Source organism: Empidonax traillii, unplaced genomic scaffold, assembly GCF_003031625.1.
Source record: "Empidonax traillii isolate 1590-97213 ecotype Southwest subspecies unplaced genomic scaffold, ASM303162v1 scaffold20:size5563877, whole genome shotgun sequence".
In the NCBI taxonomy this organism is placed as follows: Eukaryota; Metazoa; Chordata; class Aves; order Passeriformes; family Tyrannidae; genus Empidonax; species Empidonax traillii.
The window spans coordinates 4606341-4632093 of record NW_020955213.1 but is presented as its reverse complement, the minus strand read 5'-3'; the positions used below and the strand labels follow the sequence as shown (position 1 = coordinate 4632093).

Genomic DNA, 25753 nt, shown 5'->3' with positions numbered 1-25753 from the left:
TGTTAAAAGAACAAGCTATTTGAAATTAGTCTTCTGACTCACAAAATAGCGTAACTAAAACTAACAACACTGACAAAAGAAATCTAAGCACAGAAATTAAGCAAAACAAGCAAACATCAGAGAAATGTCTTGAATATGCCCAGTGCCAACAATTCTAAGATTGACTTTATTTTTTTAAGTGCACATATATGAGGGTATTAGCCTTGAAAAGCAATACATGTAAATAAGTCTTTGAACAGGATAAAGATGGCACATATTTTTAACTGAGACAGGCAAAATAACCCACATCTAATGCATAAATAGTTTCCCTAGAAAAAAATTACCCTTGCAGTAAATAGCAAGTATTTTTCCTGTTATTTCAAGACATAAGGAACTGGGTTTGTTACACGGTTTCTATGACAATGAGCCTATTTCTCTAATCTGCAGGGGTCTGATGCGTAGCTTGGAGAAGAAAAGCAATTTTTGAAAACCAGGAGAATAATTTTAGAAACTCAGGCAAACAAGGTACTTAGGAATGCTTAAAGGAAATTTTTTAAATTAGTTTAGTAAAGGTAAGTTGAATTTTTGCTCTGAATATGCGTGTTATATTTTCAGTTAAACTGTAGTATTAGGGAAACAAAACCAGAGACATCTCCAAACCCATTTTCCCAGCTAAAATATCATAGTGAAACTTCTGATGTACACATTAAGCTATAATTTACAAGACCACCACTGAGAAGGGACTACCAAGCCTTATTTTACAGAGGATGCAGGAACTCAGAAAAAAATTACAAAAGTAGCCTGTAACAAAGGATTTTAGCAACAGAACTTTGACCTCTCCAAGGCCAAACCAGTCAACAGGATCAACAACTTCCATTTAATTCCCAATAGCAGCTTCAACCATCTAGTGAAAATTATTTGCAGCTGTTGATGAGGTAACATGATGGAAACCAGTGCTTGGTTTTCCCTGTAAGAAAATGAAAGCCTACAGAGAATTTCAATTTAGCCAAAAATGGAACCTGGGGGACACATTTCTTAGCAAAATGAGATGGACCTAGAAAGTGAATTAAATGAGATTACAAAGCCTGAGGAGGGAACATTCATTCTGACTCCTGATAATTCTCTTAGAAAGGAGGTAAGTGAAACCTTGACATGTTTCTTCTCATCAGCTGCAGAGTTTGCAACCAGACCCCAATTCTCCAGGCCTACAATGACTGAAGTACCTCAGATCACCCATTACATTTCTAGAATCAAATAAAGGACAAGTACCTGCCAGCAGGTATGGGGAGACTTTCGTTCCAAGATGTACTGTGTGAGGGGAGAAGGCTCGAGCTCATACTTGTCAAAAGGAAGTTTGTCTATTACCATGGGCTCACAATCCACACAGGAGAACCTCACCACGGGGTGAGCTGTGCGTGGAGGCTGAAAAGAAGAGAGAGAAGTGTATCAGCTATCATTTTATCATCCTGTATGGCTAAAACTCTCAAGTTTCCACTATTTTCTTTAAAAGAGAATAGAACACAAGTTTCCACAATAGAATAACTAAGTATTTCTCTAACTGAAAAAAAAAGCTCACACACTGATACAAACATTCTTCCCACTTAAAGAAAAACATGTTTAATATTCCACTATTTATCTTGATATTTAAAAGCCTTTGTGTCAACTAAGTGATAATAACACAGGTTTAAAGAAAATTTCAACTCTGCTTCTCAGTTTGATGTTCATAGAATTACAGACGTGAAACTGCACTCGATTCACAAGAGATATCTCAAGATACTCCCTATAAATCTGATTTTTTTTTTCCTCTTGAATCAGGAGGCAAGGGGAGGGGGAATGAACTGAGCACTTACAAAGTACAGGAACAGAACATGCCTAACGAAAGAAAGGTGCTTAGAAAGACTAGCAAGATGTGCCAAATGTATGATCATTACATTAAGAAAAGGAGAAATGAATACTGTTTTCTCCTCATTTTCTGGAGTAGCTCTTCTGTTTCAGTTTTAATTCTTCCTGCTAGTGAAAGAAGAGTCTCCACACATGAACTAATACTAAGCAGAGAAAATATGGTTGATCTTATTTCAAAAACAAACACTCCTCTTTCCACGTAAGTGAATGTTATAAAGCTCTGATTAAAATTTAATTGGCTCACTATGGTTTGTGGTACGTGAAGTAACTTACAGTTAAATTTTATAACCTTTAAAAACCATTCACCAAATTAACTCATCACATACATTTCAGGTGCAAGAAGCATCACAGGTTATAGTACCCTCATTAGATTACACCATGTTGTGCTAAAACCAGTTTTAACCTTTTGAAGCGAAGTCACATCATATGAGTAAACAGAGAAAGTACAAACTACTGCAGTATCCATTTCCAGCCTGTTCAATTACTAGTGTAGAACCCTTTTTTCAGTTCTTGTTTTACTTACCAGTGTTGGTGAATTCTGATCAGGCCAAAAAGATTCTGGGATTGGCCAATGCCCCACAGGAACCCCCGTTTTAGGGTTAGGCCTTACATAAATGAGTTTATGACAACTATGCCACGGCTGAGAAGCAAATGAATTGATGGGCCTGGATGAATCAACAAGTCCATCTAAAATTCAAAGAAAGCAAAACGACAAACAAAAGGAAAATTAAAAGCTACATGCATACATTTGTCTCCTATCAAAATTTCTGTATTAGCAGCCAATAAGGCATTTCGTTACTCTTTCAAAGACACACAGATCTTTACATCAGGGGCTAAAATAACCTACACGTCCAGGGGGATCACAGAATCATCTGAGAAACAATGGTAACATTTGCCCAGAACTACCCTTCTGCTCCCAAGGCCCAGCCTTAGACAGTGAGTGCAGCAAGGCACACTCACACATTATGGAAAATGCATTTGCTTAAGCCCGGTGCCTCACACAGATCTGACAGGCAGCAGCAAGTTACTGTCTTTAGTTCTGCTGCACCCAAAAGGGCTGAGAATTTGCATTTAGTCTTTCTACATGGGCTGCAAAGCTCACTGACTGGTGCTGCCATTAGTGGAAGCTGATAGAGGAGGAAAGTTTCACGGAGAAGCTGGATGCCATCTTGCAGGACCAGCTTTTGCCATGGTTTTAATTAATAACAATTCACAGATCATTTAAACTCCACACCCTACTGGAAAGACCAGTGTTCCCTGCCAGTCCACTGCAGTGCACTTCATGCTGAGGACAAGGAATTTTGTAGCAGCACAGAATGCTATTATTAGTTTTCAAAGACTGCTCGTCAAAGCAAACAGCACAGCAGAGATCACCCACTTAAACAATATTCTTCATTTTAAAAAGATTTTACAGTACTAGTTCTCCTTGCTTTAGAGACCTGGGAAATGAAACCATGTTTCAGGGACAGGGACACATCAGTTTGGTTTCTCTGCATTAGAAACACAACGATTTTTATAGCTTTGGTAAATCCTATTGTATTCCTCCACAGTTTAGGACTTTCCCAATTCTCATAGAGATGAAAAGTCCTGACGTTCTTATACATTCCTACCCCACAGTGCATCACCCCTCAAATGGGGCAAAAATAAAGGGAATAAAAAAAATCCCAAATTTCACGAGTTTTATTGCCGCATGAAGAGAGCATTTGGGCCAACAGAGACACAGGAATCTGCTGCCGTGTTGTCCTGCACAGCATTACAGGAAAGCCTCCCAGTAAAATGACATTTAAATAAGCAAAAGAAGAGAACAAATATAGAGAAAGGCGATTCCAAAATGAAAGCAGAAATAAACTGGCTGTGCTAGAATGCCCAGGTGATGCTAAAAGCTATTGCATTTTTGATATTCCAGGACCATCCTCATTTCCTAAATATGAACTGGTCAGCTCTCTCCCCATGCTTTCAGCCATGAATTTCTGCAAATCTGAGGAACTCTCCACTTTAAGAGTGCACTTTCCTCCTCCCTGTTTCCAATAGCAAAATAATTCCTTGTTCTTTGCACACAGTTTTTCACTTGCAGCTAAGAACATTCAACTGGAAGTTACTGTGCTGTGATCAATCAGCAGAATGAAAATGTAGAGAAAATTGAGCATTAAGATTGCTTTAGAGATGTTTAAGTGTTTAAATACACTAGTGCTAGATTTAATTATTTTAAATACAGTTTTGACAACACTGTAATTCAAACTTAACCACTTCCTGCAAACACTCACTTTCCTTAGACCCCAAAAAAAGGTAAGGAGAGAATGACAGGAGAGCCAGCCAGCGGGCAGATAATCCATAAAAACACGTGCAGACATGTGGCACCATTTAACTTAGCAAAGATCAAACTAACATTTGTAAAAATTTAACTAAAACTAAACTAAACATAAATAAACATAAAACTACCCAAAAGCTGTAATCAGGACATCCATTATGATTTGGGCTATTTAAAGAGGTACCAGAGCACTATCACTGAAGCATAAAAGCTTTATACCTTAAGCTCTTTTTTCAGAGAGTATCAGGCATCTGATGATCCTGTTCACTACAGGGAAAAGCTGGCAGGAAGGACACCAAAGACACTGAAGGACATTTACATACAAACAAAGCATTTCTTCTGAAACATTAAAGGAAAAAAAAAGAAAAACGCAGTCACTGTACCTTCTCCAATGGGAGCTGGATCTGGTCCTGACTTTTCAAAGTTAATAACAACTCCACTTTGGACTTTTTGAACTAAAGATTCTAAACATTGGTTCAACATTCTTTGTGTCCGAACACAGTACGAACGACCTGCAAGACAGAAATTAGATGGGGAAATATAAAAGCAGGTTTTCAGTGATCTTATTTAGGAAGCTGTTCTATTACCTAAGTCACACTGCCAAAGCTTGCAATTTATTCCAAAATAATAGCAACAAACTATACAAGCTTATGTAAAAGGCAAAATACTTTTCAAATGTGATACAACCAAGAAAAAAAACACCGAAAACCTACAACCTACTGGGATTTAACTCATTAGTAAAAGAGGCCCCTAGGGCTATATAAGGCTGGATCAAGGCCAACTTTACAAAAGCTCTTAAGAAGGCCTAATTTCACCAAGTCTGTGCAATCTATCTGCTTTACTCTACCCAAGCTTTACCAGTTCCTATGCACACCCAAACCCCTCCCCCAATATCTTTTTCAAACGCCAATTAAAAAAAATAAATTGTGATCAACACATCAAGCAACAGGTTCCAGATATAATTCTTTTAAGATTAAATTAGCTGACTAGCCCTGCTGCAGAATTAACATCTCATTAATATTCATCCCACTCAATTCAACTCTTAAATAAGAAAAAAATCAAAATCTCATGATGCAGCAAAGACATCCACTGGAAGGACAATCTAAGAGATTTTCCTATCCCTGCTACTGCGTTACGAAAATGCTTTCACATCCAGATCTGAAATAGGAATATTGCTTTAAAGTTCTCCTGTGCTACTTGGAAACCAAGAAAGAACCACACAGATTCATATGGGCACCGAGTAAATCAGATGGAGAAACAGGAAGAGATGAAGCTGAATTAAAGGAAAAGAAATATTTCAAGTCAAACGCCAAATAGGAACCAAAGCAAAACAGCATGCAGTTACCTCCTGTAACTTCACACATCTGTGTGATAGCAGATTCATCAGTAGGCACACTCCCAAGCTGCTCCGGTTCAGCAGATGCAGCTCCTGGCAAACGCAGCACCAGAGCAAACAGCCTTTGATCCCAACGGAATGGTTCTTTGGTTAGTTCACTTCCAGGCAAAGGAGAATTCAATGGAAGATGAAGCTGGCAAAAAAGATTGAAGAATATTTTTCAGTATTTGACAAACCATCAAAAAACATCACACCCAAATTCATTCATTTCTCTGTAAAACACCCCATTTCTCTCTGATATCACTAATTTATCTGATGTTCTAGTCTCAAACCCCTTATGGGACTATGAATTTAGGGGCTGGGCAGTGACAGGATTGTTTCTGTTCTCTATAGAACAGGTCAGTGATGCAGAAGTACTGTTAGCAGGAAAAAAACAATATTCATCTCAGAATAGCACCAGCTGCAAGATCATAACTTAAAAGAGCTTAATGCAAGTTTACCTCCTCTTGAACTCCAGCTGTATTTGTCAGTTTGTTTCCGTCTGTGATGGTAATCAAAATAGATGGCTCCAAAAAGAACGGATTCCTTCCCTAAAGACAAAAGCACAGGAATGTGAAGAGTAACCTTAACACTCAGTTACGGGCTGGTATTTTTGTCACTATAAAATAAACAGTGAGATAAGCAATCTCTCAAAATAACCCTGTGATTTCTTTTAGTAGGTGTTGAGCCACACGGAACTGCGCAAGATGGGCTACTCTTGTGTCTACTCTGCTGCTTTGTTCTTCAAAAAGGAAAAATAAAAAAAGCCAGTATTTTCCTGGGTGTTTTCAGTAGTCATAAAAAAAAGAAAAAAAATTCCCAGTTGAAGTTTTAACACACAGCTATCCAACATTTAAAAAATAGTAAAATGCAAACCCAAACTTGAACCACCAGAATCCCTCCCCCACTATAATTTCAAAAAACAGAAAAATGAAAGACAGAAGACTATAAACAGATTTGTTACCTGTCCATAATTGTCTATTCCAGACACTAATCTATTGAGATTTAACAAGTCAAACGAGGACCTGAGTGCCTGACCAAGTGTTGTTAGTCCTGAAGCCTGAAGGTTTTTCAATTCATTCATAAATGTTGCATGGTTTTCCTTCCATCCAGCCTATTACAGAAAACAAAAAAGCTTATTAGTTATTCTAGCAACAAACTGCAATCAACTGCAAGTTGCCATTTATCTCTCTTCCCACCAAAAATTAGATTAGATTCCTGATTACCGGATGCACTGCATCATTTACATGCTACACACACCTAATCCATGTATGCACAACCTGATGTGAAACACAGTTACAACTACAAGGGGAGACTCACAAAACACACACACTGCCAGGCACTGGAAAAAATTTTCTAATACCCATCTCTTACCATGAAAACTGCTGTACAGGTGATGCAGGCAAAGAAGTATTTGGATTTAGCATGTGAATATTTTATTAGAAGAAACTGTCAAATTTGGAAATCAGAAATGCAGCTGCCAAAGTAACAATGGTTATATCACTGCTTCTTCTGGCATGTACCCCATTCCCTTTCATCCTTTCTTCCATAAATTGAGAAAAGGAGTGGCTGCAAAAACCCCATGTAAGACAGAACTGAATCACTGTTTAGATTGTCTCAGTGTAACAGCTTGAAATTTTGGAGGTCTTAAAGTTACTGCTGAACAAGCCTACAGGTCAAAGGAACAACAAGTGGATGGATCAGTCCAAGCGAGCACTCTGGACCCTCTGGTAAGCAGAGCCAACACACATCAGCATCAGGTGTGATTCACACACCCTCCCCTTAAAAAGTGGTTTGCTGCAGAGTTGGGAAGCTGTTCTAGAAAAGACCAGTTCAGAGGGAATTGGTGCAGGATTTAAAGTGCCTCAAGCAAAGCTTGAAAGCCCCAGATAGTCACAAAACTACCAGCCTTGCAATTACACTGTAGTCTCCAAACCATTCCCGCAGTAAGCAAGCAGTTATTTACCCAGGCTCACTATCATCTGGCACCAGAGACATTCCCCTGCTCCATCAGGAATCCTAGCTACGTAGGCATGGAGAGGATCATTTCAGACAGCCTGACTTTTGCTGGGACAACCTCTGAGCAGCACATCCTGCAGGTGAAGTATGTTCTCCTCCCCTGTGCACTGGGCTCAGCAGCCATCTGCTGACTGTGCCAAGCTGTGCAAGAACCTGAGAGGACAGAGTTTTCCTGTACTTTTTTAAGCAGCTACATCCCATTGCCAACCTTTAGTAAACACTGTGGGCTGTGCAGGATAGACATACTGGAGCCCTAAAAGAATAGAAGGGAGTAGAAAGGAAAGACATCTCTTCTAAGTTGGTCAGCCTAAGCTGGGTAGGTTTCTTTTCAGAATGAGGAGTTATCCCAAGGAGATACAATAACAACTTTTCTTGGTCAAGTTAAGCTCCTTAACCAGTACTTCAAGCTTTAGATTAATGTAAGGAAGACAGAGAGAAAACTGCAATGGGGCAAAGGAAAGAACAGACTTTCAGCAGGACTGTTCCTTTCAGGGAAAGGAACAGCGTTGTTTTATCAGATGGATATTTGTCAAGAAAACATCATCAAAACACACACAACCGCAACTTCACCAAATACATCATCTCATCAGCAACTTCCCATATCTGCTCCCAGCCCAAGGCAAGAATAAAGTGCAAACACAGGGTCACTGTTTTGGAGTAAAAGTGACTTAGTTAATGACCCTTTCTCAGAGTAAAATTGCACCAAACCTCAACAAGATGATTTGTGTTATCCTAAAAAACCTTGCCTTAAAACTTTAAGTGAACAATTACCAAAATATTTTTGTATGAACTCTATGGGCCCATAGATGTAGGTGAGACTGCTCCCTTTTGCCTGGTAAAAACACCCCTCAGCGAGCCCAGCTTTTGGGAACAGCCAGGCTGGAGTCCAATAAGTGTTTTCCAGCGAAGACCGTTTGAGTTACGTTGTTGCAAAAGCACATGGGGGGAACAAAACATTTACAAAGGAAACACTATTCCCAGACTGCAAGTCTTGGTTTGAACTCCAACGAATTTAAGAGTATTCTTTGTAAAATAAACAGTAAGAGTCTTCGCTGATATTTGGAGATTCTGCTGTTTTCCCGTTGTGAAAATGTTTGCTCAGCTTCCAGCTCCTACTGTGTTTGATCTCACTGCAGTGTGGTCAACTGCCTGCAAAATAAAGTATGTACCATTTCCCCAGGCACAACCAGGGAAGCTGAAGGCACAAGGAGCAGCTGATCACCACTGGTTTGCTGTCCAAGAAAACTATTTTTCATCTTACAGCTCCCACAGGATCTTTAAAGATGAAGCCAGTGAGAGATGCACCTCTGAAATAAGCAGAGTAAAACTAAAGAACTTCTCATTAAGTGAACAAGGGCAGCAAATGCAAGATTTTTTAATTCCATACCCAGCTTTAAATAAAGGTCTGACTAGTTGATGTACTACATTTTCTACCTTATCCTCAAAACAAGATTCTGGAATCAAAACCACCAACATTCATGGCTAGAAATTCTACTTCTGTAAAATGTTCTTTTTCCAGAAAGACCCAAGATCGTATATCTAAAGCAGCATGTATTTCACAGACAGAAACTCAAGCCCCCAAAACTCTGGACATTCTCCTTTTCATGTACACAGAAGGATCATACTGCAAAACAGAAAGATACCTAACACACAGCATATGCATAATGAGTTCAACAAAGCACTTTAAAGTGATTAAATAATAATCCTTCCTAAATTCAAAATACTGCCACTAATGCTGTTAGGAAAAAAAAAACAAACAAACCACTGCTCTAATGTAGCCCTGCTTCCATTTCCCAACAGAAATACTAATGACCAAAAAACCCACCAACCAAAACCCTACACAACCTTAAAGGACCAAACAAACATATTCTACAAAACTACATATCCTCTAATGGTCAGTAACCCAGAAGTCAAGTCAGAACTAAGCATTAGTTTATTTTAGTTGTTTATGAACCAATTCTAACACAGAGGGTGGTTTCTCCTAATCTTCAATATTACATTCCTACTTCAGTCACTTTTATGTCCTGGATTTATTAGCAGCAATCTGAGCAACCTTTGCCTCACCAGTATGTTCCTAACTTCTTCTCTGCTAATTTACATGGCCAAATAATTTTAGCCTCTGAACACATACTAAAAGACTTTCAAAGGTAGATGGGGAAAAAAAGAAGTACTAAAAGCAGAAATCTCACCCTCTTTGCTTATGCCAAGAACAGGCAAAAATGCAGCGTCATTTGGCCTTCTGGGTTGACAACTGCAAGCTCTGGACACCACCCTAAAAACCACCCAGAGATCTGGAAGCAACACAACACCTTCCAGCTTCCGGCTTTGGCCTTTGCAAGAAAATCACACTGAAAAAGAGTAACGTACTTAAAAAGTAACATTTTTTTCTGATGACTTAGTTTTCACACAAATCCGTGTCCTGCTCTATTTCACCACACAGCTATGGAAGTATTCCAGCTGCCTCAGGAATCAGGTAAGGTCAAAACAGTTTATTTCAGTAGTAGATAGGCCCAGATTAACAAGAATTCAAACACCAAGGTGAAAAATCTAGTGAAGAAAAGGAGGTCTTATTTAGACCAACCGGAGCAAGGAGTAACTGAACACCAAAAGGAACAAAGTTGAGCAGTAAAAGAAAATCTCATTCAGAATCAGTAGCTTAAAAAGACATTCAAGACTTAGGAGAAATAAAAGATTTTAGTCACAAGAGGCAGGAAGGAGAATCTTTTAAAATGCTGTAGTGGGGAAAAAAAACCCAAACCACCACCACACCTTTATCACATAAAAAGGAGCAGTATCAGAGTAAAAATAAAACATTACCAAGTTTTGAGTATGTGTAACAAATAGCTCTTGTAATCTCAGCTACACTGGCTTAACTGTCATGTTTGCTGGTTTTACTGTAGTTTTTTTTGGTTGGTTCATTGTTGGTTTGTTCTGGTTTTGATTGGTGTCGTGTTCTGTGTTTTTTTTTTTTTTTTTTAAATTTTATTCCTTCCAACTATTTCTTGGCACAGTCTGGTCAGCCTACAGGGGCAGAGCCAAAGGCTGGGCATTAGAGCACAAGAATTCCAGGTCCAAAGCAGTCCCTCCTAACCAGCTCCATGAAGTCCAGGGAGCTGGTGCTTTTGAGGCTGCAAATCTTCATCTTTAGTGTTTCTACAGCCAATGCCAAAAGACAGAACTGTCTAGTTTATTGTTCACTGGACTGCTTTCAGATCTGATTCAAAAATTGCAGTGTTACTAAAAATAATCTTCCAAATAAGAAGACAATTTACAATCCTGCAGGGCAATCACAACAGCCTGTGTTACAGTAAGTACACAATATTTATTTAAACATACAGATTTTTAGAGTTCTGCTAATGTTTCCCTTGAAAGAAAAACTAGATTTCAGATATTACAACTTGTTTAAAGTATTTAAGTTTTTCAATAATTCAAGCTATTATTAAATACACCAATCTTAGGAAAGCAGACCAGTTCAGGATAACATGCCTGTGGCATCTTGGCTTGTCAGTGACCTCCATTTGAAAAAAATAAGGTAAGAAAAAAAATTCAGCTGCTGAAATCTGAAACCACTCCTGCTACGGAATTCCGAAGTACTGTGGAAAGACAGTGAAACCAGCAGAGCACTTTGTCTTCCAAATCATCACAAGGGTTCATTTTTAAGTTACCTTTCTATTCACTGTTGACTGTGAACATAATTCAAACCTGCTCATGTCAGTGCCACAGTCGAGCAGGCATTTCTTTTGTAGGGTACCTAATTATTCCTTTGGACTCCCTACAACGCAAGGGGCTGCTTCTCAAATGCCAAAGTATCTTCAGATCTTCATAATCTCCTGAACGCAGCCCCAGCATTGCTCAGTGGGATCTACTAAAGGGAATAACCTCCTATGCATCCTAGAGCTCCCCTGCCCCAGCTTCAGCAGCTTTGGAACAGGAATTCTAGCAAATATAGACTATGTTGGTCACCCCAGCTTTGCTACAACAAATCTTAGCAAAGAGGGAGAGGAGCAGAGGTCCTGGTACCACGTGTCCCCCTGCCCCACGAAGGGCAGGGAAGGCTGCCTGTCAGTACAGAACAGCCAATGCCCACACTACCCCCTTGTTTTATTTGATGTTCAGAGATTTACTAGCTAGAAATAGCACAGAGGAGAAGAAAGGCACTGACTACGCTATAAAACACCACAGACATCTTTATATAACATTTGAAAATTCCTAAAATAATTCAGTATCACACAACCTCTATCACCTACTAATTTCATCCTCACAAATATTTGTCTGTGCAAATGGCGCAGAAGGAACAGCTTTAAGAGACGCTTATAGACCTTGACTCCCCTCCAAATCCTTAGGAATGCCATTTTTGAGGCAAAGCAGCTCTCAGGTTCTGCCTCTACTTTTGACTGCAGGAGAACTCAACTCTCATTTCAGCACCTATGCTCTCTAATTACTTTTATGCAACATACCAGTCCTGTCACAGCACAACATCAAACAGCCCTTAGCAGAGAACCTCACAAGATCAATTCTTTTCTGTTCTTGGCACAGTAGAGCATCACAGCACCCACCTCTCAGCTATGAGATCAGCATAACTCCAGCACAGAATGATACTGGCACACAGGCCTGCAATCAGCTCATCACTGGGGCAGTGCTGAACATAATGAGCCAGCATGGATCTGGGCTGTACTGTTCTGGGCTTTAAGGACCAGTGCTGGTGCAGGTACAGCAGCAGATCTTACTGGTCTGATGCAAAGCTTGTGGGAAGAAAAGGTTTGATGGGACCAAGACAGCAGTGTGCAACTGCTATCACTGTGTTGGGCCCTCCAGCACACAGTCAATCATTTATGTTAGTTTTATTCCCCATCATTCCAGTCTCCCCGTGCCTTAGATAAGGATTTGAAACACCTACAGCTTCTACCCCTAATATTCACTGTAAAAAAAAGCAAAATTCTAGGGCTTGGTGACCAATTTCAGGGTAAAACACGGACATGACCCCACTGCAGGCACAGTAGCAACAAGCCCTGGTTACTCAAGTAGGGATACACTGCTGTTTAATGAGATCTGCCTAACAAAACCTCACATTCCCAGCTCTCATCTCAAGAGTATTTTAACACAGTCAACTCACAGGTTTAAACTACTTCCTTGAGAAGCCCACAGAGCAGTCGAGTACAGTGAAGAGTCTACAAAAGCATCACTTGGTCCTCCTTACATGGGAGCTGGTGAGCATCAGGTCAATGTTGTAAGGATAAAGCATTGTGAACAGTAAGCTAAGTGTTTCCTCCTGTCAAGTTATTTCCGCTGGCTTTGTAGGACACTCAAATTGAAACCTATTGGGCAAGTGCTTCTTTAAATCCAAAATTTTTGAAAATTTTATTTTTTAAAAACATGTAATTAAGTTTTAATCAAATAGAAGTTTAATATACACAAAATGTTTCCAAGAGAATAGAGAAGTATAAACTGTTTTAATACATCTTTAGAAAAAACACAGCTTAAAAAAAAAAGAAAACACTGGAGTAGATGTTTCCTTTAACCCCACACAGCTGATATACCCTGACACCAGATTTTCAGCAGAAAGTCGTCGCTTTGTGTGCCCTCCATCTCCATGTAGTTCCAGGCACTACAGTTCTTCCCTTTTCTCTGGGACAGACTACGTACCGTGATAACAAACACAGAATCCATCCTTCCCTCACCCACGCTATTTTTCCCTACACAGCTGGAACAGCTTTAGTGCAGGCAAGGAGGGATCATGAGCCTTCGGGCCTGCAGGCAGTGCACACCAACAGGGCAGATGTCCCTCAGGAGGTCACAGCACAGTCCTGTACACTCACCTCTCAGTGCCTGGGAGCATCTTCCAGCTCCATTTCACCTGAAAGTAGCTCAGTTCTTGCACTCCAAGGCAGAGCTGCAGTGTGTGAACTGAGGTGCCCAGGGGATTCCCTTCAACTGCACATTTCTAACCTGAACTCTCCTGTAGCTGCTCCAATCAGACTAAATCCCTTACAAAGGCAGACTGAACTTGCTTGTTTTCTAAAGTACATATTGCTGAATGTGAACAAGATCAAAAAATTGCATTCTAACACAATATGTAAGTGCTAGTTGTTGTTATAGGCAATCAGCTACATAACAAAAGGTTTCATCTTGTATAGAAAAAAAGTGTTTCTCCATGAAACCTTAAAAAAAACCCCACACATCTTAGGAAACAAGCAGTCACACCATACCATGTAGTACACTGTCCTTCCAAGATGACTTCAACATCAAACAAGATACAGAAATGCTTTTCCTTCAAGAATAATTGAAGGTGTTTATGTAAGAACAACTCAAATTAATCTTTAAGTACAGTAACCATGCAAAACACTAGCAAAGACGTTATTAAGCTCCAATTACAAAACGAGTCCTGGAGCGCTCTGTTAATTTAGCATTTAGAGAGAAGCAGTACTTTCTCCTGTAGGAATGTCAAATGCAGATGCTGTATGAACAACTCAAAGCTGGAAACTGCTTGGAACCAACTGATGATAATCAGTGCCAAGCAGAAAGAAAAAAAATCCTACACTACCTTTTTATTTATTACCGGCTGCTCCTGCTTTAATCCATCCCTGGATTTAGCTTTATGGTCAACAGTATTTCATGTGTTTTGACAGCTACTCTCACTGCATTTTCTCCTGCACAAGGATGAAAGGAAACACACGAAGAAAGGAAAGTATAAATACCAAAGAGATCACGGTATCACCCTGTTCCAAGCAGCGTTCTTATTTAAATAAAAGACCACTATCCAGTTAAAAAAGCACCTATTTCTGAGAAACACTCAACAAGCCAGGATGTTTCAATACAGTGCTGAACCAGACTGAGCTACATTTCACACAACAGCTTAATGGAGAGGGAACACAGAAGTAATCACAGTTTGCAGGCCTAGCACAGTAAGCAAAACAAGAGGCTCTGTGCTCCTGCTCAGCAGCATAGCAGTCATTGCAGAAATACCATTATAGGTGCATCTAATCCAAACACTGTCAAGAGGGCTACTACTGAAATGGGGAGGTTTCAATCAAAAATTTCCATCTACTCACAGCACTTGTTGCTCTTCCAGACTGTCAAACCTGCACTCAATGCCAGTCAACCCCAGCTCTGTCCTTCTCCCAGTCCGTTCCTACAGCCAGTAGGGCTGGAAAAGTTGCAAGGAATAAAGGCAACAGCTGAGAAGTCACAGAGTGTGTGCTACCAGCACAAGGGTTGCTTCAGGGCACATTTTTGGAAATCAGGTGGAAGAGCATTACTGATGGTACTCTACCTTTACAGCCCGGAGATGAAACAACGCAATTAGGATTCATGTTCATTTTGAAAACTGTCACATTCCTCCCTCTTCCTTCCAAAAGCCCATCACAGAATTAGTGCAGCACACCAAAGCTACAGGTATTGTAAGTTTATTCTGAACCTCAAGAAGTTAAATCTAGAAAGGGTCATCTAATCAACAGATGTCCTCCATTCATGTCTGAAATGCTGTCCAACACACCACTGAGACAAAAAAAAAGGCTTTAGATCACAATTAAATTAATATGTTCACTGAGGGATCACAAATTGAGAAACCTCAACTAGCCAGCCTAACAAATAATGTTGACTGCACCTACATTCTGATACGGCAAAAAATACATTGGTGGTATTGGGAGCACTATTATGGTCAGATTTTTATCTTAGAGGATGGCAAGGGTCAGGTTTTTTAATGCTAGAGTCACCTGGTTCAAAAATAACTACCTGAGCTTCTGCTCTTTGGATTAGAGGAGGCTCCCCCAAGCCAGGCCTGGCTGGCCTGAGCCTGCCCATCGAGCTGCAGGGCACATGGATCCCAGTCCATCCCACGGGTCCCACCGCGTTCCAGCCCAGGAGCACCATCAGGAGGCCTGGCAGCAGCTAAAGGCACCGAGTGTTCTGCCTCAACAGATGCACATTCTCCCACAAAGCAGAGTTTAACTTTTTTTTTAAAATCAGAACTCACTGGCTGTGCTGCTAACACGCTATGAAGACCAGTGCTAATGCATTATTCTCACTTAGAAGCAGAGCATGGCAACACCAGCTCAACCACACTGTAGATCTTTGTTTTCTGTCCAATTAATTGTTCAACAACATCCATCTTATCAAGATTTTTACATTTTTTAAATACCCTTTTACACATTTAAGATTTTTAAAGCATCTCTGAAAACACAGCATAATCAACAATCACCTTCATCTTTTAAAAGCAAAATTAAGAAGTTCTGAACTGCTGATTTTGGAGCCTAGAACACCATTTAACAAATCTAGTGCTGCTTATCCTGAAATTTGCATAGAAACACGAGGAAAGAATCATAATAGCAGGGTATACCGTGAGATTGTGAGTTAGAAATTTATAGTAACAACAACAACAATAATAATAATAGCAGCTATTTAAAAATAAAACAAGGCTCTTGTTTGGCAATAAGCAGTTCAAGTTTTACAGATCCTTGTCAATTTATCAAATCTAACATCACGACAACTTTTGTCTTTCCAGTACTTTGCAGAGCGAATATACAGATCCATTCAAGTCCATGAGCAACCACAGATTCTGATCTGCACAATAACAGAGTCTCATTACAAGAATGTACTTTTTTCTCTGCACTTTCCTAAAACCTCAACCCTAGAACACGCTGCTTACAGCTGAAATTGATTGCTTACATGGGTGTTTTCTAACTATTCTAAAATTAGCCAGAAAAACGCAAAGGAAAAAAATTCCTTTAAATTACTACCCGCTCTACTTTTTTGGGGGTGCAAAAGCCCAAGAGTTACATTATTAAGTGCTACACTGTAAGAATAAAGTTTAAGAATGAAGAAAACAAATCCAAGATTCAATCTACAGGAGTGTATTACTTAAGTAACAAGCTGCATCTAAAATTCAGAACAGCAACAACCGCTCTTTCCATTAATTTTTTTTTTTTTTGGTAGCCTTTGTTATTAAATAAAACAGACATTCAAAACACAGTGAAGAAGAGAATCACTGAAGGCTGGAGCCATCCAGAACCTTCTCACAGGGCCCCTGGAGTCCCAGTGCTCCCCCCTCCAAAATCCCTCATCTCCCGAACACAAGTCACACGGTACAGAACGTGCCTTTTCCCACTTGATTCCAACAGCCTGAAGTACAAGAACACTGCAGGAGACAGCACTAAGGTTTGCCTTTTCTAGATCACAATAAGCTCAGAACATCACTCTTGCACCCCTGCTGTTAAGTCACAGTTCTTTCTGACGAGCTGTTTTGAAGAATATGGCAGGGTGAACAGTGTAGAAGTGTCTGCAACCTTAATTACTTTTTTTCCACTGTTACAGTGTGAGACACTCAGCATATAACACTACATTAGTTCGCATGAAGCTTAAAAAGAATAAATGCCCATTCTGAAGATATCACAGAAGTACTTTGTGTATATTTTTAGGCACACCACAAAGTCAGGTTACAAGGCCTATGCCTTCTTCCATACATACCAAAAATAAAATAAAAAAAACCCCACATGTGAAATGTAATAACTGCACAAAAGGGGAGGAGATAGACAATAAAGATTCCACGTGGCAGGAACCACCAACTTCACAAAGCACCTTCCTCCTTCCAGAACACCTCACTACAAAAATACAACTAGGGAGATCCAACTCAACTGTTTGATTCCACATTTTAAGCTTCTATTTTTAAAATAAAAGTGACCTTTGAACTGAGGATGAGTTAAGCCTCTTAATGCAAACATATCTACTTTTGTCTAGTTTATCCTGTAGTCTTAAGGGCTTACATCTTTGAATGTATCCAAGCTCAAATAAAGAACCAAATAAAAAGATGAAAATATACACTGCTATAGTGGCCATGAACAACTGATGTTGATTTCCTCCAAGGCCTCATCAATGGTACAGTATGAAACAGCAACCCACTACAGATGAGAAAGCAAGCTCTGAGTTTGCAGATTCCTGTAGAAACAGGACCAGTTAAATATTTTCATTAAGATTTAACCTTGCAACATGGACTCTCCTTTCAATGAAGACAGGCAGCAGGTGAAAGCACAAGTTCAAATACTTAACTAACTTCAAACTTATAATGATAAAAATGACAGCTAAGCAGAGTTCAGTCCATCGTATCTATGAAGTTGTTAATTTCTGAAATGTCCTTCCATTTAAATCAATTCCTTTCAAAAACTTAATCACCACTTTCAAGTTCGTGCATGAACTCCACTTTTTACAAGAGACCTCAATTTCTGAACGCACAAAATTGTTTCTTTTAGAAGAATGAGTCATTCTGAGTATTATTGCTTTGGTTTCTTTAAAAGCAAAAGGTACATTACTATGCACGAAATTCCTCAGTATAATGCTCTGTCCTGTCACACCAGTTCCTGAAAAAAGGCTGCTCACTACAGCTCACAAACAGGGCAGGAACAAGTAAAACTAGCAAGCTTCTGTGTGTTTCAAAGCAATTTAACATGCTTTACACTACCCAATGTGTTCTCAAGAAAGGGAATGTGCTTTTTAAAGGATACACTCTATTGGAACCAATTAAGTATCTTTATAAGCTAAAAGGAGCTACATTGTTTGCTGAAGGGATGCCAATTGAGAATTGTTAAGATTTTAGTGAAACAGATTTTTGGATGCTTTTAGGTTCTGAGAGACATGCACTGCAGTTTTGTTTGGCTTTTTTTCAGAGAGCACACATCCTTCAGTCAAAGACTTAAGTGATAAAGCAGTTAAATTGAAAGGGGATGTAAAATTTGTTGGGTGGTTATTCTCAAATAGTATTAAGTGGATTTTGTTTTGTCTTCAAAAAGAACTAAACCACCAGGATTTGCATGAGTGCTCCTTAAACAACTAACTTCTGTTTCTTTTCTTAAATTCCTTGTGTTTAGCAGAGGAAGAGCAATTGTTGGCTTTAACCTGCCAGTCACTTCTGCTTAAGGACAGCCTTCAGAAAATACACAAATTCCATAACAAAACCCTAATCAAGCACTGTGGAAGACTGGAGTAGAGGTGTGCATAGTACTGCACAGGCAATGGAAGATGTTGGTGCTCAGAAATATTGCTGTGACTGACCCAAAATGTGTATGGTGGTAGAACAGGAATGGATCTCTCTGCTAAATAAATACAGAATATAATCTCCTGAATTTGTTATCAAGAACAGACACTGTGTATGCTGCCTCAGTACTATATTCTGCACTTTTTTACCTCCTTCCAACGCCTGGCTAGTAGATTCACTAAGTTTGTACTTTATTTACAGCATATCTGGAGAGAAAGATAGGCCTCTCCCATTGACCTAAGCTTTCTTTCCCCTTTGCATCTCTCTGATACCAGCTTCTCTCCTGCCCCTGCAGCTGCTATCTGCCTTGCACCAACAATTCTGCCTTCATAACTCACTACCAGCTTGTAAAGCTCCAACTGTATTTCCAGCTGCTCACACCACCAAGCAGGTCAGACCGCCAAGACGTGTCTGCCAGAAGTCAGAACTTTTACACATTAAACTGATGTTTTCAGTGCCTCAAGGTTCCTGTAAAAGCTTAATCAACTTAGGCTTATTCTGTGGATTTGTTAGGGTCTAGCTTACTTGGTATTCCTCTGGTTTTCTTGCCTCACAAAAATTAAAAAACACACAAATGCATTTCCTACCACGTTGGGCAGCATTCCTGCAGATCTGTGCTTCAAACCCAACAGGTTTCACAGTTGGGTTTCTCTCTCTCAGGTTTCTCAGGGTCAGGAGCCCTGATCTAATTTCTTCCAGAAACAGACAAACAGATCTCCCATCTCTCTTTTGCAGCACAGCCTATTCATTTGCCACTGGCCTCTGCAGAGTCAGTGGTAATGGGTTCCATTCTGCACCAACAGAATGTGAAAGGAAAATTAAAAAATGCTGGTAAAAGCCTCTGTGCCACTGAAATAAAAGACAGCAAAATCAGTCTCCTCGAGTGCGACCTTATGAACTCCCAGTTTTGAAGCACTATTTTAATATCATACATGAACAGGTTATTCACATACAGTAAGTACTCTTGGACAGATTCTTACAAAAGCCTTCTGCAATTCCTATTCCAGCCTCATAAGATATCCCAATCCAACACCAGAATTTCAGGGGAAAAAAAATGGGTTTCTCAGAGTCCATCATGAAGAGCTGCTTCCACAAGGGAGCTCTTCAGCACTGAAACATATGTTCAGGCTAGCGGGGAACAGCAGCGGAACTGGAAGGCATCCTATCCATCAGTCCCAGTTTGCACATCTCAGTGCAGTGTTTCTCACACGCTGTACAAAGCAATTTGAGCTACTTTTTAGACAGCTACGTAGATATTTCTTCACTCAAAATTCAGGAAGCCTATTTTTGCAATGCAGTCATAGCTGGCTCTTGAATTCAATATAACATGTAACAGAAGGAGGAAAATACATCTTTCAGAACACAACTTAAGTTCTCTCAGTCCTCTGATTTGTGACCAGATCATTTATGAAGGTCATACTACAGCCTCACAAGAACATAAAGCAAAAGCCTTATTTCTGTGACCTGATCATAAATAATATTCCTCAAGCCCTGAGGAAAGACCATATCACTGCCAGCAGCCAGATATCAGTCACAAGGGAACAGGGCAGTCCAGTTAATCAATAACTTCACATAAGGCCACCATTGTGTTTTTGGTCTGGGCCTGAACTAGCCAATTGTAGCCCAAACCCACAAGAAAACCACAAACTGCAGGATGTGAGGTTTCACAAAAATTTAGAATGGAAAAAAATAAATCAAGAGCTAAAACCTCGCTTTCCTTTTCAAAAACTCTTTTTAGGCTGAGATTTTGGCATGAACTCCGTTTTCAGAGAAATTTAGGTAGATCTTACTGAAACCTCATCACTGGAAAACAGGAAAAGCTTGGGGGGAAAGGGCAGGTGAGAACACTCTTCCCTTCTCTCCATACTTTTACTCTAGCACCATTACTTCAGGAAAAAAAATAAAATCACTTAAGATTCTGTCCATTTATACCATGGCATGTGCTTAGGTGTAGAGAAGCACATAATACTTGATACAGGAAAAAAAATTAGGCAATTCCAGAAAAAGTAACTGGGCAAATACATGGAAAAAGCCACGTAAGACCTTTACAGTCATAATACCAATGCTCATCATGGGTCTCTGAACCACAGAGGGTGGGAGCCTGGGAAGGGCTCTGCAGAGCTGTCAGTAACATGTCTGGCCTGTTCTCACCCTCCTCCTCAGGCATTCCGGATCAGCCATGTTGTGCAGGAAAGGATGAGGAGGGTGGGGCTGGCACAGAAGGTTGGATGGTGCTGCAACACCAGGTCACAGCACGGCTGGGATGGAGCAAGCTCCGAGTTCCAGCAATCCATGAATATATTAATCCATTAATTAAGTCTTAGGAAACATCAGGTACTATATTCCTTGAATCAGATAATGCACTTCTCTTATCTCAGAGGCCAAGAACATCAAATACCGTGCCAGCAAAGGCTGTTCTTGAACCCCTTTTTCTTGCCCAACTGGATACACATGGGAGAGTAAACTCCTTCAACACCTAAATTTAAGCACTGGTGTTTTAATACTAATAGACACCTGTTACAAAGGTCCTTTACTATAGATATCATTGGGCTCTCAAGTGTGCCAAAAACCCAAAATCAGATACCCAAATACCAGAATGGACCAGCTCGCTGCCACGTTGGTAACGTGCCACCAAGCCTGACAAGACTCACTTGACAATATCCTACTACAATTTGAATCTAAAAACCACACTAAAAACATTAGGCTGAACGTTCTTACTTCCTGAAATAACATACTATTTTTCCCTCCTCCTCCATAAAATTACAGTTTGACCCAACACTCAACAGAACTTACAGGTATTTTTCCACTGACCTATACAGGATCACATCGCTTGACAATTACAAGGTTAGTACATTTCATAACATGCTTTTAAAATATTAAATATTTGTCCCTTACTGTAGAGTATTTTGGAATCAAAGTAAGAGTTGTAAATGGCTGCACCATAATTGCTGTCACAAATCACCATCTTATACATTATGTAACAAACTGAAGCAAAACAGCTGATGAGATTCCAAAGGCATCTGCTGCCAGAGTGGGACTAATATTCCTGCCATTCCCACCTCCCTGTCCCCACCTTCCCAGGACAGCACCCTGCCTCCTCTTCAGACTCAAGCCACCACAGTTCTTTGCAGAGCCACACTGCAAACCTGGAGACTAAATAATCCCGTTTTTAAAAACTGGAACAAACACAGAGCTATGAGCAGTCAATTAAACAGGAGCAACAGGTCTTTGGAAATTATTTTAAACGCTCTATACTAAAGACAGTTCCAAGAACATCATCTTACTTCCAGAGATTTTATCAAATCATTTGTGCAATAGCACAATACCACCATATGCATGGCATTTTCTTGAGATATTCTTGTCCATCAAAAATGAACAAGTGCTGATGGTTTAAAATACTTTAAGGCTACAGGTCAACAAATTCTGAAACAAACAAACCCAATGAGCTCATCTCAGCCAAGCCATGCTCCAAGCTGAACTTCTCATAATACCTCTGCCTCCCAGGTGGTCTCAACTCCACCTCCAGATTATTTCCTTCAATTGCTTCACTGGTAAAGCATCTGTGAGACTATATAATTTAATTAGTGTAATCATAAAGAAAACAAGAGGATAAAGCAGCCACTAACCAAAAACAGCCGCTGCTGCGCATACTTGGAAAGCAAACTTGCAAAATACATTCACTTGCCAAGTTTGTTTTCACCTTCTCTCAATAAAGTATCTAACTGCAGCAGCAAGAGCAAAGAAATTTCATTTTATGTCTTTTACAAGCATGTTCTGTTAGACATACAGAATCTGGCTCAGATCAGGAAGTTTTCCTGGCATAACTATGGTTTTTAGAAAACACAGTGGAGGGAGCATCATAAATACCAGCAAAGGTCTTGAGGACATTTCTTCAAAGAGGGAAATAGTCATGTTGCTGCTGTGAGGCTTTCTTTGCTCGAGGAACAGACACAGTGACAGCTCAACAACACTCATTTATGCCATGAAGTCTTCATGCAATACTCGGAGTTGTGATCATAATTACTATAATGAGATATTTATTGGATCTGCAGCCTGCTCCTACAAAAGTCACTAATTTTTGAAAAAAATATTTTAAGATTATTTCAGGTCTAATTCAAAAAACAGCATGCTAAAGGCAGAAAAATAAATTTCTAAGAAGTGACATTAGCAAGTTACGAGAACCACAATATACTTTTTTTCCCCTGGCTATTTACTGTATCTCAAACATGACTGAATGCTACGATGGGTATCACACAGTCCCATTTATTTCAATTGCTATTTACTTGAACTGGGAACACAGTCAGATGCTCATTAGCACATTAGAATGTACACAGATGCTCATTAAACACAGGGATCTTCCTCAGCAAATCTGAGTATAGATGTGGTAATAACCTGTAGCATTACCACACAGACCTCCAGCAGAAAAGTCATTTTCTTTTATTAAATCACCAGTATGCTTGCTATCACTGCAGGGAGAAGGTTCATTCGTCAAACCTCAGATATACTTGTAAAATACTTGACACAAAACTAGGAGACAAAAAATTTGAACACAAGAAATCTAGAGTTACCACTGGCATAGCAAAGATTTGGGGTTTGCAGCCAGCCACAAACATGGACGGGGAAAAGGGCGTGTGCATTATGTCTAAAAAACGCCTCTTCTAGGCAGACGGTTTTTAGACAGTAGGTTTCTGTAACTCAAGGATGGTTTCAATTCACAGAAATTACTTCCACACTTTCTTCTGAGGAAACGAAAGGTGCAGTACCAAACAATAAATACTGACTCACTCTATCACTTCTGTCACTTCAGAAAGCTCTGTAAATTTATTACTGATGAAAGGAGGAAAGATTCATAGCTCATGATAAATATATTTCCTCATTATCAGAGACACGAATAAGACTGCATCACTGAGCAGTTACTTCCACAACTTCTCAAGAAGTTCTAGCTGGGGGGATCTAGAGTGTTTTCTTTTCTTCCCTGGGATGACTAGCAACGTATTTTTACATGAACCTCCTTGGCCTTCATAGAATGGCTCTACGGGTCAACAGTCAGGATAACTACTGTACTAGTCAGGGCAAACATAGTCCTAATCTAGGACTACTCAAGAGGATTCTAAAACTCCCATAGCAATGCTTTCTGTGGCATTCTCTATCTAGATATTTTAAGTCAGACATTTCTATCAGCAAGTTGCAGCCTACAGTGTAAGGCACACAGTGCCACAATTTTTTTTTTCCCCTCTTGCCACAACCTCGTGGTGTAGCAACATGGCTCTACCTGCCTCAACCTAGAGGAAGGAGAAAACAGGGATGAGAGGAGCTTGGTCTCAAGGAAGCTAAGAGGGACCTCATCGCTCTCTACAACTACCTGGGTTTGTAGTAAGGTGGGTTCTACTGTGCCTGCAGTGAGAGGATTAGCCAAAACGACCTCAAACCGAGGCAGGGGAGATTCAGATTAGATACTAGAAAGAAATTTTGTCACTGTTTGGGCAGTCAGGCATTGTAATAGACTGCCCAGGGAGGTGGTGGAGTCACCGTCCCTGGAGGTGTTTGAGGCATCTGGATCTGGTGCTGGGCGATGTGGTTGGGTGGTTTAGGGGTTACAGTGGCAGTCCGGGCTGACGGTTGGACTGGATGGTCTTAAAGGTCTCTTCCAACCTTGACGACTCTACGATTTTATGTCTCCACGTCCAGCTCAGTACAGCCCTACACAGAGCGGTGATTATGAGCACCTTAACACAGCACCGGTGCGGGTCGCCGTGCTCAGCAGAAGGAAGGGGGGGGACTCAGGACCCCAACACCGTGGCTTCTTGCCTCGCAGAGGTGGAAAACAGGCGTGGGCTCTCCGTCCCACACCCACAGCCCCTGTCCCGCTGCCCGGCAGGGTCCTGCAGCCGTGAGGGGGCCGCTGCCCCCGCGCTGCCCTTCGGGGTCGGGCAGTACCACCGCCCTCCCCCACCCGCGTGTCCCGGGGGTGCCGGGGCCGAGCGGGGCCGGATCCCGGCGCGGCCCCGCCGGAGCCACCGCCCCGCGGGGGGCGGAGCGCGGCCGCCCCTCGCTGCGCCGGGGCGGTGAATCACGGCCCGCCCGTCTCCTCCCCCCCCCTCCTCCATCTCAGCAGCGCCCTCAGCCTCTCTCCTCCATACAAAAGCAAAATGTCCGCCATCTTCACAGGCTGCTGCTGCCGCCGCCGGGCCGGACGGGGCCGCGCCGCGCCAAGGGCGGCCCCCGCGGCGGGGCCGGGGCGGCCGGGGGGGTCATTACCTTGATGCAGTAGGGCGGCTCGTCGAAGGTAACCAGCATGTACCTGTCGCCGCGGCTGGCCGGGTCGCGGGCCCGCAGCTGCGGAGAGAGCGGAGAGAAGCGGCCGTGAGCGCGGCGAAGGTGCGGGGAGCGAGGGGGGGAGGCGAGCGGGGCGGCGGCTCCCCCCGGGGCGGCGCCACGCACTCACCTTCATGAAGATCTCCACGGCGCCCTTGGCGATGTCCAGGTAGCTGGTGCCCAGGTACGCCCGCTGGTTCATGGAGGCGGACGTGTCTATGAGGAAGAGGAGGATCGGCATGGTCCAGGCAGAGCCCCGGCCGGCGGGCTCCCTGCGGAGGAGGCGCGGCGCTGCCCGCCGCTCGCTCGGCTCTGGCGGCGCTGCCCGAGCTCGCCCGGACTCAACTTCTCTTCCCTGAGCCTCCACCAGCACCATGTGACCAGCGCGCACGCCATTGGCTGGCAATTATACCCGCATTTGCATATTCATGGCGGCGCGCGCGCGCGCGCTCGCTCGCGCGGGGGACGGGGCGGGAGGGGGGGAGCGAAGGCCGGGGCGGGGGCGCGAGGGCGGGCGCGCGCGCGCGCCGCACCTGTCACACGCGCGCGCACACACACACACACGCACACGCACACCCACACCGCCCCTCTGCGGGGTCCCCCGCCTCGCGCCCCACGGGCCGCCCCGCCCGCGGGGACCCTCACGGAGCGGCCCCGGGTGCCCCGCGTTACCCCGCCGGTAACCGCGGCCCAGTCACCTCCCCACCGCCGCCTCGCACCGCCCCGCGCGGCCCTCGGGGGCTGCGGGAGCCCCGCGGGGCCGAGGGGAGCAGGCGGGAGACGCGCGCTGGCCCCCGGGGAGCCGAGCGAAGCAGCTCAGCTGCAAACCCGG

The 25753-nt window shown here is 42.0% G+C and overlaps 1 protein-coding gene across 8 annotated transcripts in view; it reads right to left on the bottom strand.

Annotated features, from left to right (window-relative positions):
- Positions 1–25348, bottom strand: part of LOC114065530 (integrator complex subunit 6-like) — a 40302-nt gene extending 14954 nt beyond the window's left edge. For 5 of the 8 annotated variants that reach the window (XR_003572993.1, XR_003572995.1, XM_027899524.1 and 2 more), the window contains exons 1-8: positions 25052–25343; positions 24865–24942; positions 6529–6678; positions 6026–6115; positions 5535–5718; positions 4573–4701; positions 2405–2568; positions 1249–1401 (exon numbers count right to left, since the gene is read on the bottom strand). Coding sequence is in view for 6 of the 8 variants with exons in the window: in XM_027899524.1 (XP_027755325.1) it covers positions 1249–1401; positions 2405–2568; positions 4573–4701; positions 5535–5718; positions 6026–6115; positions 6529–6678; positions 24865–24942; positions 25052–25297 (1194 nt within the window). In the remaining 2 variants the exon portion in view is untranslated. Of the gene's footprint in view, positions 1–1248; positions 1402–2404; positions 2569–4572; positions 4702–5534; positions 5719–6025; positions 6116–6528; positions 6679–24864; positions 24943–25051 lie in introns of all 8 variants that reach the window. The other 3 variants (XM_027899558.1, XM_027899567.1, XM_027899574.1) reach the window with 2 other exon arrangements.
- Between the last annotated feature and the right edge of the window lie 405 nt (positions 25349–25753).